General features: G+C 40.6%; 1 protein-coding gene across 2 annotated transcripts in view; it reads right to left on the bottom strand.

The window, feature by feature from the left end:
• Positions 1–8,362: 8,362 nt before the first annotated feature.
• Positions 8,363–17,612, bottom strand: part of CA4 (carbonic anhydrase 4) — a 29,119-nt gene continuing 19,869 nt past the window's right edge. The window contains exons 3-8 of one of the 2 annotated variants that reach the window (XM_032779288.2): positions 16,251–16,421; positions 12,547–12,704; positions 11,621–11,719; positions 10,986–11,049; positions 10,151–10,314; positions 8,363–8,698 (exon numbers count right to left, since the gene is read on the bottom strand). In XM_032779288.2, coding sequence (XP_032635179.1) covers positions 8,507–8,698; positions 10,151–10,314; positions 10,986–11,049; positions 11,621–11,719; positions 12,547–12,704; positions 16,251–16,421 — 848 coding nt within the window. In that variant the 3' untranslated portion in view covers positions 8,363–8,506. Of the gene's footprint in view, positions 8,699–9,255; positions 9,410–10,150; positions 10,315–10,985; positions 11,050–11,620; positions 11,720–12,546; positions 12,705–16,250; positions 16,422–17,612 lie in introns of those variants that run through there. The other variant, XM_032779289.1, reaches the window with a different exon arrangement.

The following is a 17,612-nucleotide window of genomic DNA, read 5'->3' as shown; positions in this document are numbered from 1 at the left end:
AAACTTACCTGCTTTGTAAAACACTTGGTGATTTATGGGTAAAAAGGGGTATATAAGAACTAGGTACTTTTATTATTATTAGTCTGGGTTTCTGGATTTTGCTCCCACATTTGTCACTGACTTGCTGTAGGCCCTTGGTCAAATCACACCTCTTTTCTGTGTCTCACTTTATCTGTTAAGATGATACACTAGTTCAAGAATATACTCTCTCACAGGAGTGTTTTTTGTGTGTGTGTGTGTGTGTGTGTGTGTGTGTGTGTGTGAGAGAGAGAGAGAGAGAGAGATGTGCGTAAAGCACTTTGAGAGACTCATGTGGAAAGCACTCCAGAGGGGCAGAAATATTACTTCTTTGTACTTACCATTGTACATTATTCATTCACTAGTAAACTCAAAGGCGAATACAAACCCAAGTTGTCTGTGAAAATTACTTTTGTTTCCAGATTCCTCGTTTTCCATTGTCTGGTCTGAATGCATGGCACGGTTGTGTTTCTTGTTTTTCTTTTTTAATCCCCTGTAAAGTGAAGTGTTTTATGTTTTAGTCATGAATTCAGTAAAAGATGACACCAGTGAGATCTATTTCTAGCTGTATTAAAAAGGGGTTTACCTTTTTCTCTCCAAAGTATAACAGTTTGGCTTGGAATGTACCCCGCCTTTGCATGCATAGCAGCAGAAAATAATAATAGGAGATATACCAATCTCCTAGAACTGGAAGGGACCTTGAAAGGTCATCTAGTCCAGCCCCCTGCCTTTACTAGCAGGACCAAGTACTGATTTTTGCCTTAGATCCCTAAGTGGCCCCCTCAAGGACTGAGATCACAACCCTGGGTTTAGCAGGCCAATGCTCAAACCACTGAGCTATTCCTCCCCCCTAATATTGACATAGTCTATCTTTGTACTCTTCTATATAAAATCTGGTAGTGATTTAAAAATAATAATTTATTAAGCCTCATGAGCAGCATGTGAGATATGTAAGTACTTTTGATATCCCTTTATGTAATGGGAAAAATTGAAGCACAGTTCACATTGGGACCACTGAAGAGTGTGTAACACTCATGAAAACCTGATCGCTGCGTTGTCATTTCCACATGCCTCTTCTACCCTGAAAGGCTAGATCTGGAAAGAAAAAAAAAAAGGGCAACTTCAAATCTTCCTAATGCTCACATGAAAAATGCATTTTGTGTACTTGAACTCCTGCTTCAAAAGTCCAATATCTATAAGGACGTGCCCAACACAGCAGCACTGACATGTTCCTTTCCAATGTCTTGCCGGTAATCCTTGATGGGTAATATAAATATGTGCCTTATGAGTATTGTTTGGCATTTCTTGTCTCTCTCAGCGTCCTGGACTGCTGTGACCTGATGGAAAGCTTAACTGCATTTAGAGTTGTTAACAGTGGCTCTTTCAATGAAGAAATGACTTCATTTAGCTAGTCAGTTAAGTATGATTTGCATTAGAAATTAAAATGAAGAGGACCCAAGTTAGTATCTCAAATCTGCCACCCACGCTCAAAATTTTGAGAAATATGGTGGTTTCAAATGCCGGGGCCCAAATCCAAGTCTGATCCAAAATTGGAATGGGGCTGATTTCTGGATCCATAATTGATATAATATGTATATAGTGTGTGTATACCCTAAGTGGAGATTCCTTTAAATAAAGAAAATAGAAGATTCCGTGAAGTCCTGTAGGGACCTCAATTCTCTGTACAGTCCTAAAAAGTACATGTGCAGTGCTTGAATGCTACAGTGGCAGCCACTAATAGAAACCCCTAAGAAGAATGATTCAGCTGTAGTTCCAGAACGGCAGAGGTATTGTTAAGAACATCTACATCTAATCTGTGGAGATTTTGCCATTCTGGGCCATAATCGCAAAAGAGAGCCTTAGAAGAGTTTTGTGCTTTCAAACCTGAATATTAACCGTGTTTCTGTCTTGAACCCAAACACTGACCAGCCACTGAACTGATCTGGATTCAAACACCTCCTCCCTGACCGTTTTTTAGTTAAGATCTTGTTCTCTCGATCAATAGTCTCTAACTCTAAAGTTGCCCCAAATGCCCATTTTTTTTCCAGATAACGTCTGTGTATAAATCCCCTTTAACTGCCATTAATCCCTTAAAGGAGTATGGATTAAAAAAGACTTATGCTAACTTAAAGGGACAAACATGGGGCTGTAATTTCATAGTTTGGCTGTTAAAACTGTGTAGAAGTTGGTATCATCCTTGCAGTTCAAGGAGATGCACTAGCTAATTCATTAGAAAAATAGAAATGTAAGATGATAAATGGTTATGTATGCAGGGGCGACTCCAGGCACGCCTGCGGGAGGTCCACCGGAGTTGCAGGACCGGCGACCGGCAGAGCGCCCCCCGTGACGTGCTGCCGTGCTTGGGGCGGCAAAATGTCTAGAGTCGCCCCTATATGTATGTACAGCCCCTGGAGCCTACAACAGAAATGAACCCCGGAATAACAAATTATTTTTCCTTAACTGTCTGTCTTTTAAAGAAAAACCAAAGATCCTGCTTTAATCTTTCGGTTTTTTTTTAATCAAGTAGTCCTTGCTGTAGCTTTCCTTGGGTTTATCCAGTAACTGACATGTAGCCCTGTAATTAGCATACTCAGATGTGCTAGTGCAGAATGTGCCTGGCTTCTTGCACTATGGTGATTTTGGCAAAAAGAGTATATTGGGCCAGATCTTCAGCAGGCGTAAATCATTATAGTTCCACTGGCCCATTAATATCTCCCCGCTTTGCAGATGGCACCAATTTCCAGTTTCGTTTCAGGTGCAGTTCAAAATATTGTCTTTAACCTAAATAGCCTTTTGTGGTTTAGCTACTGGTTGTCTAACAGACCTTGTCTCTCCTCCTGTTCTACCAAGGTAGCTGAGATGAGCTGGCACACATCCATCTTTGAGAATGCCTAGATTTTTCCATGTGCGGGGACTGATGTTGATGGATTCTCTGTTAATGGCCTTGGACTCTTGATTTTTCACCCCTCCTCCTAGTCTCTCAGAACATGCATTAATAACTTTCTGTATAAGTTGCAAGGCATTGTATATAATAAAAATACATAGCAAGACTTTTTTCCTGAGGGGCAGAGAGAATGGTGAAGGGGTTTTATGTTTTGTTTTGTTAGGAAGTAGAGTTTTTTTAATGACATGTAAAATTAATTTAATTGTTGTAATATAGTTGTTTTCAGTACTGAGCTTTGTGGAACTAGGCTTCTGTGATGGGTGCATTGTATAAATGGAACAGAGTGCTTGAGCCTTAATTTTTTTTATGAAAGAAGAATAACGTGCACTGCAGCCTCATGCCAAGTACTGGTGACAAGACATCAAACTCGTTGCTTGGAAGGGAACAGAACATTCCTGAGCTTGCACTGACCAAAGAGATACTGATGCAGTGCATTGCCCAACAGCTGATGAAAAATTATTCTTTAAATAACTGAAGACACTTAGGGAGAAATGGACCCTAGTGCACAAAGAATGCAAAGTCTTTTAGCACCACTTAAGCCCCACTTTAAGGGCTTGAAGTTCAGCTTTACTCTGTACTGTGATTGCAAATGTTGCACCTATTCATCCAATAGGTCTTTGTGTATATGCGGAGTCATATCCGCTTACGCTGCTTACGGTACATTTTTATTACTTTTCTTTAATCCTCTTACCATTTCAGAGCCAACACAACCCTGCAAGAGAGATCTGGATTCTATTCTGTCTTAAGCATCTTGAACAAAATTATTAATTAAATTCCCTTTAGAAAACCATTACTGTTGATGTGTGAGCCAGAAAGAAGCCAGTATAAATTTCAGCATATGATGGGCTGGCCATTAAATAAACAACTCTCTTTTTAAATGTAAATGGAGTGCAGACGATCTGGCCTTATTAGGAGGAACCCCCATAAAGTTCTATCCCCCCTGTCCTGCAAAGAACTCCTGAACCTACACAAAGTTCCTTGCAATACTGGGCCTTTACTTCTCAGAGTATAACTGCAGTTTAGATGATAAGGGGATTGATGCAGGCCCTCTACCCTGGGGTAAATTTCACCCTTCTAGAATAAGAAAATATCCCTAGAGTAATGCTTGAAGTCTTCCACATTGAGGCTTGAATATGAAAGACTATTTTGTATAGAGCTGAAGCTATTGACTTTGCCAGCAGCATTTTTTTTCTTCCCCTCTGTCCAGCAGTTAAAATATTTGGGAGCGAATGAGTGTTGTCTCCTTCACAGTAAATCACATTTTCCAACTGCTTGCTACTATAGTGCAATTAACATAATTAATTAATAGCACTTTGTCCATTTATATGAGAAACTCAGTGCTTTGCATACAACTAATTTATTGTCACAGAACCTTCTGAAGTGCTGAAGGAGTACATCCATTTTCCAGTTGGGTAAACTGAGGAACAGTCAGGTGCCCAAAGAGCAGAAAATAGACCCCCAGGAGTCCTGGCGCTGTGGTCTAGCCACTCTTCATGTAGTGTGAGAGCTCACCCTTCTGTGGATATGGAAGTGAGTGTCATTTCAATGAGTGTCATGATTTCAGTGAAGAAGGCTGTGACTACACCTTAAGCATCCTCTCATACGATGCACAGGTCTCGTTCCATGAACAGAGCATTGTTCTTGGCGGGACCATGCTGAGGAGCGATCACTTTGCCAAGGTCGTAAAAAATGAAGGTGCATGACTTTTATACAAGACTGCATTGTTTCTGTTGTTGCCTGGAAGCCTGGTTGGGGATGGGGCAGCAAAACATGAGGCTGTCAAATAACTTTAGTTTACTACATGTTGTAAAACAGCCACAAAGCGAAATATCTTTGCTCCACAGCTTCTCAATAGTCTTTCTGGTTTGGGGAAATGGATGGAAGTAGTGGAAGCAGGTAGTACAAAGATATTTAAAGGGTGGATGGATGCCTAGCTACCTAGCATCCCACTAAATAGTAATGTGTTCATGCTGACATGAAGATGTACTGGGTGACCCTATGGTTCCATTTTATCCAAAGAAAGCAGGGCACTCCCCATTTCAACAGGAGTGGAAGGGCACACAGCACTGTGCAAAATCAGGCCCTATAGTCAGCATAATTCCAGTGTGTGCAATTAGTAGCTCAGAGGTCAATGTAAAGAAGATATTGGGGACCATCGACATCATAATGCACAAATGGAACGGGGAACACCTCCAAAGATACAACCTAAATTGTCTAGAAGAGATGGGGAAAAATATCTTCCTCTTCTTAGCACTTGCTGTGAGGGCAGAGAGAGAGAAATGCCAGGCCGATGAAAGATTCAGACATCACAATTCAATCACAAGCTTTTATTTATATTCAGTTCTCAAAATCTCTTAAATAATATAAAAATACAATTACAGTCTTGGATATTCTCCTAAAGGTATAAATATCAATCTGTCTTTCCACTGTGGTTTTCAAGTCTTCATAATCAACTATTAAATAGATACAGTAGCGAAGAAAATAATTGTCCACCCTGCCATTCACCCTCAGTAAAATGTGTCCAGGCACCCGTGTACATCTCTCATATGAGTGACTATATGGATGTGATATTGTAGTGTCATGTACGCAAACATAGCCCTAAAGAAAAGGGCATAACTCTGCACTCCCAGTATAAAATCCCTTTTTGAGATAGCCAAGATTTAAAATTCACCGAGAGGCTGCAACATGTTACATTACATTGGCTCAAAGGATTAAATCAACTGGTTTAATCCGAGACACTGCATTTCTCTGCATGTTGAGGTGATCAGAATTTAACAGGAGAAACCCATCTTCATAGTGTATTGGGCTTTCCAGTGTGTGATTGGATAAGCTCTGAAGATATCAACACAAAGCACAGACCAAGCCCCTTCGTATATGTATGGGTCTTACCTATCACACAAGTGTGGGAGTATTTTATAGAGCTGGTCAAAATGTTTTCATCAGAACATTTTTTTTCAACAGAATGGAAATGTTCAAAAAATATCAATTCTGAACCAAAAAATAGGAGGGTTTTGATGAAAACCCCAAAGAAAAATTCCACAGGGGGAAACATCATTACCTGACCAGTTCTAGTATTTTATTATTCAATAGAGACAATAAAGGATCATCAAACCTCACTCTTCAGATTTAAGCCTCCAATGGGATTCAGGAAGGAATTTTCCATGTGTGTGAAGCTAGATGTATTGGGTGGAGCTTTCCTTTTCCTCTGTAGCATCCGATACTGGCTACTACCAGAGGCAGGATGTTGGACTAGATTGGACTAACAGTCTGACCAGTATAGTAACTCCTATGTCTCTAAAACTCAAGAGCAGTAGATATAAAAATAATCAAACCCTTCTTCAAAAATTAACCTTAAGGAGAGAGAAGCAAGAAAATGTTCCCTTCTGAGTGAAGCATGCCATGTATCCTGCAATATGTAGGCTAAACCCTGTATTGCTCACTGATTGATTGATTGATTTCTTTTAAACAGGTTGGGTTTTGCCTTAGTGTTGGAGGACATAGCGGATGCTATGTGTGACCAAAGCAGTTTCATGTCCCTGATTTGTGGTGCAGTATATAACTATATTGCATTCAGAACCTCACTTTGGCACTCTGAGTAGAGATTCCTATAAGTCCTCTGGATGCCTCATTAAGCACACTTGCAGTGTTGCTTTAAAATCATAGGGTTGCGACCAATACATTTTATTGCTTTCAAAAGAAAAGTCTTGTGATTTTAAAAAGGGCTTCTCTATAGCTTTGTATTATATTTATCATGAGCATTGAGGATGTTCCCTGAAATTAATTTTTATATATTATATATTAGGGATGTCAAGCAATTAAAAAAATTAATCTCGATTAATCGTGCTGCTAAACAATAATAGAATATAATTTAAATATTTTTGGATGTTTTCTACATTTTCAAATATATTGATTTCAAGTAGAATGCAGAATACAAAGTGTACAGTGCTCATTTTATATTTATTTTTATTACAAATATTTTCACTGTAAAAACTAATAGTAATAGTCTTTTTTAAATTCACCTACTACAAGTACTGTAGTGCAGTCTCTTTATCATGAAAGTTACATTTACAAATGTTGAATGATGTACAAAAAATAACTGCATTCAAAAACAATCGCTAAGACAAACAAGTTTGTTCACATTTGTGGGAGGTAATGCTGCCTGCTTCTTGTTTACAGTGTCACCTGAAAGTGAGACCAATGGGGCAGTTGTAGTCAGCATTGCAAGATATTTATATACCAGATGCGCTAAAGATTTATATGTCCCTTCATGCTTCAACCACTGTTCCAGAGGACATGCTTCCATGCTGATGATGGGTTCTGCTTGATAAGGATTCAAAGCAGTATGGACCGATGCATGTTCATTTTCATCATCTGAGTCAGATGCCACCAGCAAAACATTGATTTTCTTTTTTGGTGGTTTGGGTTCTATATTTTTCACAGCGGAGTATTGCTGTTTTAAGACTTCTGAAAGCATGCTCCACACCTCATCCCTCTCAGATTTTGAAAGACACTTCATATTCTTAAACCTTGGGTCGAGTGCTGTAGCTATCTTTTGAAATCTCACATTGGTACTTCCTTTGTGTTTTGTCATATCTGCAGTAAAGGTGTTCTCAAAATAAACGTGTGCTGGGTCACCATCCGAGACTACTATATCATGAAATATATAGCAGAATGTGGGTAAAACACAGAGCAGCAGACATACAATACTCCCCCAAGGAGTTTGGTTACAAATTTAATTAATACATTATTTTTTAATGAGCATCATTAGCATGGAAGCATGTCCTCTGGAATGGTGACTGAAGCATGAAGGGGCATAAGAATGTTTAGTATAACTGGCACGTAAATACCTTGCAACGCTAGATACAAACGTGTCATGCAAACACTCGTTCTCACTTTCAGGTGACATTGTAAATAAGAAGCGGGCAGCATCGTCAATCGTTTGTATTAGCGATTGACTGCACAAGAAGTAGGACTGAGTGGACTTGTAGGCTCTAAAGTTTTACATTGTTTTGTTTTTGAGTGCAGTTATGTAACAAAAAAAATCTACATTTGTAAATTGCACTTTCATGATAAAGAGATTGCACTATAGTACTTGTATGAGATGAATCGAAAAATACTATTTCTTTGGTATATAGTTTTTACAGCGCAAATATTTGTAATACAAATAATATAAAGTGAACGCTGTACACTTTATATTCTGTTGTAATTGAAATCAATATAATTGAGAACGTAGAAAAACATCCAAAAATATTTATAATAAATTTAAATTGATATTTTATTATTGTTCAACAGTGTGATCAAAACGGCAATTAATATTTTAATAGCTATTAATTTTTTTAATCATGTGAGTTAACTGTGATTGACAGCCCTATTATATTTATATATATATATATATAAATAAATATAAATTCCTATTGATAAGCGTTAAGAAAAACACCAAGGCTATGTTGTACAATCAGCTGTAGTCTAGGGCTTCTCAACTGGAGAGAAGTGCTTGAAACAAAAAATTAACCCCCCAGAAACCTGGTATTGGATGGCAAGTGTTCATTGGAAAAGAAGACTCAGGATGTAGATAAGTGTTGGGACCACCAATAAAGCCTTTGCAGGAGGCTGTACGACACTGACATCAGAGTAGTACACGATTCTGTCATTGAGAGGTTGAACAGGTCGGAAATTGTCAGTCATGTGTAATGTTTCATCCTTACTGAAGTAAAGCTTCTTCGAGAAATTCTCCACCTGCACACCACCATCCAAAAATAGTTGTTATTTTTTGAGGGAAAGAAAAGGAAATTGTCATATTTTAAGTCTATAGTTCCTCACATTGTAGTATTGCTCTGAACCACAGGAGTATAGTAAAGCTTAAATGGAAACAGTGCCACCAAAACTTGTCCCCTAGAACACTGGCAGATGCTTCCTTCTAGCCCAGGCAGACTCCTTAAACTTCCTGCCAGCTAAACATCCTAGTCCTGTCTAGCACAAGCCAGGTCTTTTCTTTATGTTCAGCTCCTGCCCTCATCCCTCAAGTCCCTGTGACACAACTTGCAGTGATCAAGATTACATGCCTCACCTCCTCTGGTTCTTCTCTAGAGCCTAACTCCTGGCTAGTTGCAGAAGGAATTTAGCCAGCAGCTGCCAGCTGTGAAGCACACCCTCAATTTCTCATTTCCCCCATTGCACTGGTTCACATCTGGCTTGGTGTTGGGTTCTCAGCAAACACTGAACAGTTATCATTAATCTTACAGATTCAGTCTGATGGGATATCACACTGTGGACATACTGATCATGGTCATTGTTTGCTGATGAGGAACTGTCCCAGAGGGGTTGTGACTTGTCCAAGCCCACTCAGTGAGTGTGTGGTAGAGCTGAGATGGGAGCGCCAACAGATCATGACCACTGGACCGCTCTGCCTCAAGGTATTATAGTGGTAAGTACCCCCATGACCCCTTGCTTTATAGAAAGCAGAAATAAATCCATTCAGGTTGAAGTTGAAGCAGGACGGAACGGTGTTTTTGACTTGATGGATGCAAAGATATAATTTTTTAAAATATTCTGTTCTATTAAAATAAAATTCTAAACGGGGCTAGAGTTAAAAGGCCAGTCACCCATTATTCAGTTCTCAGAAACAATTCAGCAACACATTCCAAAAACTTCTGAAGTTAGGGGATGATTCAGACCCTCATTTAGAGGCATTATGGGGCATTGGATAGAGCACTGAACTAGCATTCATCTGAATTCGATTCCCACTTCTGCCACTGATTCCCTGTGTGGCCTTTGGCAAGTCACTTAATTACAATGTGCTTTTGTTTCCCCACCTTTAAAATGGCGATGATACTAACATTCCTTTGAGAATTGCTCTGAGAATCTTGTATGCAAAGTGCCATATAAGAGATAGTATACGTCCATCCCCTTTTTTTGGAGTGGGGAAGGATTCTGAGTTTTGTTTTGTTTTTTCACCAAAATGAGTGGTGGGACAGATGGCAAACATGCTGGGCAGTGTATGATCTGTGTGGTGACATTGATTTGGAGTCTCTTAGGATTGGACTGCAGAAGGTAATGGAGAAGGGGACAATCCTATATTGGACTTTGCATGTGAGAGAGCATATGTGGAAGGGAAGAAAAGAAAGTGGGAGTGAGACAGACAAAATGACCTCACTGTAACTCTGTTCAGTCTCTAACTCTATGAATTACCTGACTGTCACTCAGTATGATTGGGTCCTGAAATATTGTCCAGACGACAGCCTGGTGGCAGTTGGGAGTGGTCAGGGAGCCACTGTACCGATAATAACGTGTGAGATTCTCTTTAGCTGGAATGAGCGATTCCAGGGGCAAAGATGTCATATTTTGTTGAGACCCTAGGAAAACAATGGAGAAACATCAGCTGGAATGGGCATGGTTACAGGCTCACTGTTTACAGCTCTCTTCAACTCTGGCTGGTACAACCACCTCTGTTGCAGTGCCACCCTCAGAGTCCCCTATCGCTGGTTGTGGGGGAGGCAGGGGCTACTGGATGGGCCTAGCCAGGGAACCACTGTGCCTGCCCTTCTCAAGAGCCCCTGAACAGCACAGCTCTATAGCACGGACACCTTGTGTGAGCACGCCACACCCTGCTTCCTTGCTTAAAATCACTTCAAGTTTCCTCTGAATTGAGGGCAAGTCTACACTTAAAACGGTGCTGCACCTCTATAGCGCTTTAATCGAGACGCTCTAAGCCAGCAGAGAGAGCTCTCCCATCGGCTTAGTTAATCCACCACCCAAGAGGCAGGAGAAGCTCGCCCGCCGATGCAGCGCTGTTGACGTGGGGGGGGTGGGTCGTGGATTTTTCCTATCCCTGAGTTGACGTAGTTATACCGATGTAGCTCTGTTGTGTAGACCGGACCTTAGGCTTGATGCTCCTGTCTGTGAATTCAAGCGGGGATCTCACTTGAGTACCAAGAGAAGGACAGGCTGCTTTACAACTCCGACATATAATGATTATCATGTTAAATAAATTGAAATTGCCCAATGATAAATCCAAGCTCCTTACCTTTGACAGCAACTTCATTTAACATCTCTATTAGAGGTTCATACTTTTCATTTTTTGCACCGATCTGAAACAATATTTTGAGTCAGAGAATGTACCCATTTCCTCAGACATATGCCCCCCTTGTAACTTTTAATTTAATTATTAATGAAACAGAAAAGAAGTAGGAAAGAAAGCAGAACAAAAATCAATTAGCTGAACATAAAAAAGTCACTGTGGATATGTCTACTCTACAGTCAGAGGTGTGATTGCTGCACGTGTAGACATTCCCAAGCTAGATTTGATCTAGCTAGCTCGAATAACAATAGCAGTGAAGCTGCAGTAGGATGGGCTTGGTGCGCGAGTACATACCCAGGGTCCTGGGTGGGCTTGTGTAGCCTGTGCTGCTTGCAAAATCAAAGCTAGCTCAGGTGTGTCTACAGGTGCTGCGCTGCAGTCGCGTCTCTCTGATTGCAGTGCAGACATGCGCTAAGCATTAGAGGTGAGGCCAGACTTAAATGGGTGATCCGGGCCCCTGAAAACATTGGGGAACTTCGGGTACTGGCCAGTTCTATAGCCAAACTCTGCAACTTGGACCAAGCTTTGGTAGGTGCCAGTCTGAGGTGGCCAATTTAAAAAAAAACAACCTGGCAACTTACCTTTACCTTTATAAAGAACCCCAGCACGGCCAGACCTTCTTGATCGGCCACTGCCTGCTCTGTAGTGGAGAAACTCTCTTTCCTGTGGACTATATGAAGCTGTAAAACAGGCATTAAAGGTTAATTGTTACTCCCTTTTCTTTATAGCTATTTATCATTGGCCAATCCTGGCCCCTTCCCTGTGCCTTGGGTGTGGAGAAACCACTGCTGTTCTACTGTGGAGGTGGGGCAGGGCCACTCCCTGCCCGCGGCTGGCGAGAGGCATTGTGGAAGATATGGAGCTGGTGAATTTGCAAAGACATGTACCCAAAGGCACTTCCACCCTCCCCCTCGCATCTGTATAAGAGGAGCTTATGGGCTACTGCCGCCCTGAGTCTTCAGTGGTTCCACTGTTATTCTGAGGTGGAGGGTGATGTCTGTTAGTCTATAAGGTGCCACAGGATTCTTTGCTGCTTTTACAGATCCAGACTAACACGGCTACCCCTCTGATACTTGGGACCCTCTTGCATCAAGCTCACCTGGTTTGTCTACGGAGGGTAGGATTTGCCCTCTCTGCTATTTGAGGAATTTATATCTGTCACTGCACAGTCACAACAGAAGTGTCTGAATAAGCAAGTGTGAGACTGGGACATACAGGCTTTATAGCCTGAACTGCTACTGCCTCCTCTGAAGGCTAAATAAGCCTGGGTTTTACTGCCTGTCCTAATTTGCCTTTGCCATGCAAAACTTCCAGATCCTGATTGTTTTTCCTCTGTGTTCTGCACAGGGCTCAACAAACAATAAATTCAATAAATTCTCAGTTCTGTAATTCCCTTCCTGGAGTCTTGCAAAAAAAAAAAACTGTTGATTTATTTCATTCAACATTAGTTTAAGAAGTCAGAGTTCTTGGACCCCCCTGCGTTAACAAGAGAGAGAATCTCACCTACCTCCATAGCGTATCTCTCTCCATCTATGCTGTGTTCCGATCCAGGGCTGAATCCTTCGCTTATCTTAGCGCCCCAGTGGAAGTGAAACTCGATAGCATTGTATTTATTTCTAAGACCTCCACCTCCAATCTTTGCTGATCCGCTAAGAGATACTTTAACTGGTAGAAACAAGTAGTTAAAAAGAAAAAAATTGTTTGGCTCTTATTTTAAAAATAGTTGGAACTAGCGAGGGGCATTGGTTGTGAAAGCTCTGGATCCAGGGTTTCCCAGAAGTTCCCTGGGTTTTGGATTCAATGTTTTGGCTCAGCCCTTTACATTGAGTGACCTAGATTAATGAACTTCAGATCCAGATCTGACTCTGAACACTCCCGAGTGCTGGTTCAAATGTGATTAAATTGGGGAACAGTCCAATCCCCCTATATCCAGGGCACAGGACTAGGAGATCAGATACTTGAGAGTTTGATTTCCTAATGACCTTGTGCTAGTCACTTAGGGCCTGATTTGCCAAAGTACTGAGCACCTGTGGCTCCAGTTGAAGTCTATGGCAACTCCAGGTGCTTAACACTTCTACAGCCCAGGCTATTAACCTCTCTGTACCTCCGTTCTCTCATCTGTAAAATGGTGATAATGATACCTACCTCTCTTTGTAAAGGGGAGACCTATGGATGAAAAATGCTACATAACAGAAGCGAATTGTGTACTGCAATCTGTGGATTACAGTTGTATTTATTTTGGTGAAAGCCAGTTAAATGAGCTTGTGTGGTAGCATCTTCATCGGCCTTTCTTTTAGTCAATCTATTGTTCTCATCAATTTAATTTTTAAATAAATCACTACTAGCTTTTCAACGCAGTGTAAGGTTAATAGACAGTCTCTTCCTTGCTGGGAGCATCTAAGTGACTGGTTTTGTCGCCAGGAGAGAAGCAAGAGCCTGTGCTTCTCTCACTTAAGACAAACACTAGGTTTCTTCCTCTGTTATCTAGACAGGAGATGTTGGAACAGGGATTTTCCCCTTTAAATGTACAGAGTTGCATTCTAGAAGGTGAACTTGGTCCCAAGAGGTTTGTTTCTTGGTTTATATTTGTCTCCTATTCTGTGTACTGCAATATTTATTTGCTTTGAGGGTCTTGCAGGGTTTATAGTTAAAGACACTGTTACTATGTCGCAACTGTAGGTCTCACTTTCACTTTACACCAGTCTAACTATAGATCTGTGGTTTCCAACCTGTGGTTTGTGGGCTGCTGGCGGTCTGCAGACTATGTCTATGATTTCCAAAAAGGTCTGCACCTCCACTCGAAATTTTTTAAGGGATATGCAAATGAAAAGAGGTTAAAACCGATGTTATAGAGTATAACTAGGTAAGCGAACCCCATGTAAGAGCAAAGTTTGGAACTGGTATTAACAGGAGAATAAAATGTATCTCTGGGAAGAATAAAAATATTTTCTAGTGGTAATTTCTCTTAACCTTTCTCTGCTTCAGAGATTTGTGATGCATTTGAAAATGGCAGTTTTTGTGCTCTCTGAGAGGAAGGCTGGTCTGACAGATAAGGCTGTGGATTGGGACTTGGGAGATATGCGTTCAATACCTGGCTCCCAAAGACTGGCTGTACGTTTTGACGTGAGTCATTTCATAGCTGTGTTCCTCACTTCCCTGTCTGTAAAATGGATTAGTAACATTTATTTTGTCTGTTTAGATTGTCAGGTCTTGTGGGCCCTGACTCTCTCTTACTATGTGTATGAAAGACACCTAGCGCAATGAGGCTTCAGTCTCGGAGCATTTAGGTGCTACTGAAATCTAAAAATAATAATTGCTCCCCCCTTTGCATGTTGGGGAATTAAAGTTCTAAGCAGTTTCTATGATCAATTATTTTTTATACAAAGACACTTCTATGAGCATCAGCTATGCTTTGAAGACTCCACAATTTTATATGTACCAAAAAGGCTCTTAACTTTGTTTTTTCTTATAAACTTCTGATTTTTCCACTAATGTGGACAATCTGCCTAAATATTGAATTTCAAAACAAAAATCTCATTGGTCAATCCATCTGTAAAATCCATCTGCTTTTTTTAATTTCAGCTGTCTCCAGGGGAGCACTTTTCTATGGGGCCATTTAGATTAGGGGCCTGGCTCTCAAGCAGCTGGTTCTCTTGATGACAGCCCAGTTTTTTCAACTCTTCTTACGCTTTGGGGTGTCTCTGACAAAAATGGATGCACAGAAATATAAATACACATTTTTACGCCTGTCCTGTACCTCTTGATACATTATTGTCAAAGTAGGAGGTGGTCAATCTTTCTGCATTGGTTTTATCATCCTATTTGTTGTGGTTTTAGCATAGTGAAAACAGTCACTTAAAAGGTATTTGGGCCCCAGATTAATTATGCAGGTGTTCCAGCATCAGATGATTTTTATTTTGAAGCAGCAGTTATTATATGATTATATGAATCCTCTGTCATTGTTTTTATCATCACAGTTTCAGTGTTTTTTGTTTTTCAAAAAAAAAAGCACTGAAATGGTCTGTTGGTCTGTGAGCCCCCAGATAACATTTGCGTCATGTATCGTCACAATTGCAGAGCAAATTGCATTTCTTTGAAGATAGTGCCGTCACACTGATTTTCTGGGAAGCCTGCACTTGCTAGGAAAAGTTTCTGGGGAAGCCACAATTTGCTGGATACATTTTCTGGCAAGTCCACACTCAACAGATGTTGTTACTAGGGCAAAGACTCAATGTTGCATTGCACATGCATGTTGCATTTTGGAATGCATATATTGTTTGGATTTTGTTGGATTGCACATGGCACAATAAATCTCTGAGTCAGTGATGGATGTTTCCCAGGGACCTGGGTACAGAAATGGGGAAACCACTGGTGCAAGGAAAGAAGCAATGCAGCCTGGCCTCAGGCTTCTAGGGAAGCAGCATCTGTGTGTGCTGGATACTGATCCAGAGCCAAATGGGGAAGATGTTACAACATATTACCTCTGGTCCAGAGAATGAAACAGAAAAATACATCAGAAATGTGTGAAGTGTAAAAAATTTGTATGTTCAGAACCTGTCACCTATTTTTGCTCCATTTGTTCCAAGTATTAGGCCATTTAGTTGCTACTTTGCTGTATCTGTGCCTTTTATATTATTGTCGTTGCTATCTATTTTCACTGTTCAAACGTGGGGTCAGTTAGACCCTGACACTATTATGTAGCTTTCTTTAAAATGAGTTTGATCATGGGGTCAGTTAGACCACAAGTACTGGGTATTATGTATCTGCATCTAGGAAAGTTTTAACTTGTGCATAGCTGTATAGTTCACTGGTTACAATAAAAGCTTTAAATGTATCCCAATTTTCCCCACCCCCAATTTTGACATACTAGGTGTCTCCAAGACCCCAATACAGAAGTAATTGGGTGATTTTTGGTCCAATATGAGGGCTAAATCACCACTAAGTGTTTAAAAAAATACAAATAGCTTTTGAAGACTTAATAACCTGACGCAACACAGCACTGCCACAGAGTATCCCCAGTAATATTTCTTCCCGATAGACAGCCTGGAAGAACGTTAAACCTGAATCAGGAAATAGCTAATTAATCAGCTCTTGCCAATTAACTTCAGCGTGTGAAGAAAATAATCTCAACACTGAAAATGTTTCTGATAGCAGTTAAGGAGCTAATAGAACCCAGCAAATAGGTAAACTCCATTCACTGCCATAACTTACCTGTATGCCCATTATTTTCTATGCGCCAACGGGAGGACTGATTGGTATTATAGCCTTCAAAAGTAAATGGCTTTAGGTCCTCTTTGTACTTCACTTTGTTGGTGACAATATTGATAGGTGACTGTTTCTCTTTTCTACACTCCTCATTCACTGTATCCCAGAAACGGGGTTCTGTTTAAAAGGAAGGAAAAAGTGACTTTATCCCGATAAGGCCAAACTACCCCTTGGTAGATCTACATTCGCTTCAGAGGTTGGGAAAATTTGCTTCAGAGATTGACAGAGTTTAATAGGGAGGTTCCTTGACATGTTTACAAAACATTTAAAAATGCAAAACAATGAAATGTGCCCAACAACGACTGATCGGTGCAACTGGAAAATGTAAGCAGAGGAAGTGTGTAACACAATGCCCTCTTAAATGAGAAGCATGCCTGTGTCGGACCTAGTTAATTGATCATAAACAGTAAAAATTTGTAACGTGTATCTTGGAATGTATTTAAAAAGGAGGGATGCAGATCTATGTTTTCGTGTTTGCTGAAGGCAGCACGGGGAGCCTGGAATGCCTGAATTTTATTCCCAGTATGTTACATCTCAGCCTAAGTGATACTAGACGCTATGACTAGCGTAGGAGCAAAGGAGCGAATGTGGTACAGCTGGCTGTTATATCACTGGGTTGAAGTAAAACAAAAGGTACAATTCCAGTTAAAATACAAAGACTTTTCTTAATGTAGGCCTCAAGTATTTTTAAGAGAGTGCCTGCCTGGTGCCGGTGACCTGCTGGGGTGGTGATCTTTCGGGTATGTTGTAAGTTCCTTTTATATTGGCTGGAAAACAACAAGGAGTCCAGTGGCACCTTAAAGACTAACAGATTTATTTGGGTGTGAAAAACCCACTTCTTCAGATGCACTTCAAATCCACTTCTTCTTATATTGGCAGCGCTTTCTTCAGCCAAAACAAAATTGGTAGCCAGAACAAACATTGGTCATTAACATATCTTTGTCCCTTCTCTTAAATATCCTAATAATCATTTAACTCAATTGGACTGAGCTTTCCGCTTTCTGATGACATACAATCAGATTTACTACATTGACATCCATGTCCTTGCACCTGTTTACCATAGTAATGAATTTGGCCCTAGAATGGAGGCTAGTGGTATCTGAAACGGTTGTGGGAAGATTTGTATCACTGCTGCAAGTAGGCCTTTGCAAAACAGCACAGCACTAAAATGATTTCATAGACTCGTAGGTCAGAAGGGACCAATATGATCATCTAGTCTGACCTCCTGCACAAGGCAGGCCACAGAACCCTACCCATCCACCTTTATAACAACCCCTAACCCATGACTGAGTTATTGAAGTCCTCAAA

The sequence above is a fragment of the Chelonoidis abingdonii genome, chromosome 20 (assembly GCF_003597395.2).
Source record: "Chelonoidis abingdonii isolate Lonesome George chromosome 20, CheloAbing_2.0, whole genome shotgun sequence".
NCBI classification, from domain to species: Eukaryota; Metazoa; Chordata; order Testudines; family Testudinidae; genus Chelonoidis; species Chelonoidis abingdonii.
This window is presented reverse-complemented; position numbering and strand designations above follow the sequence as displayed.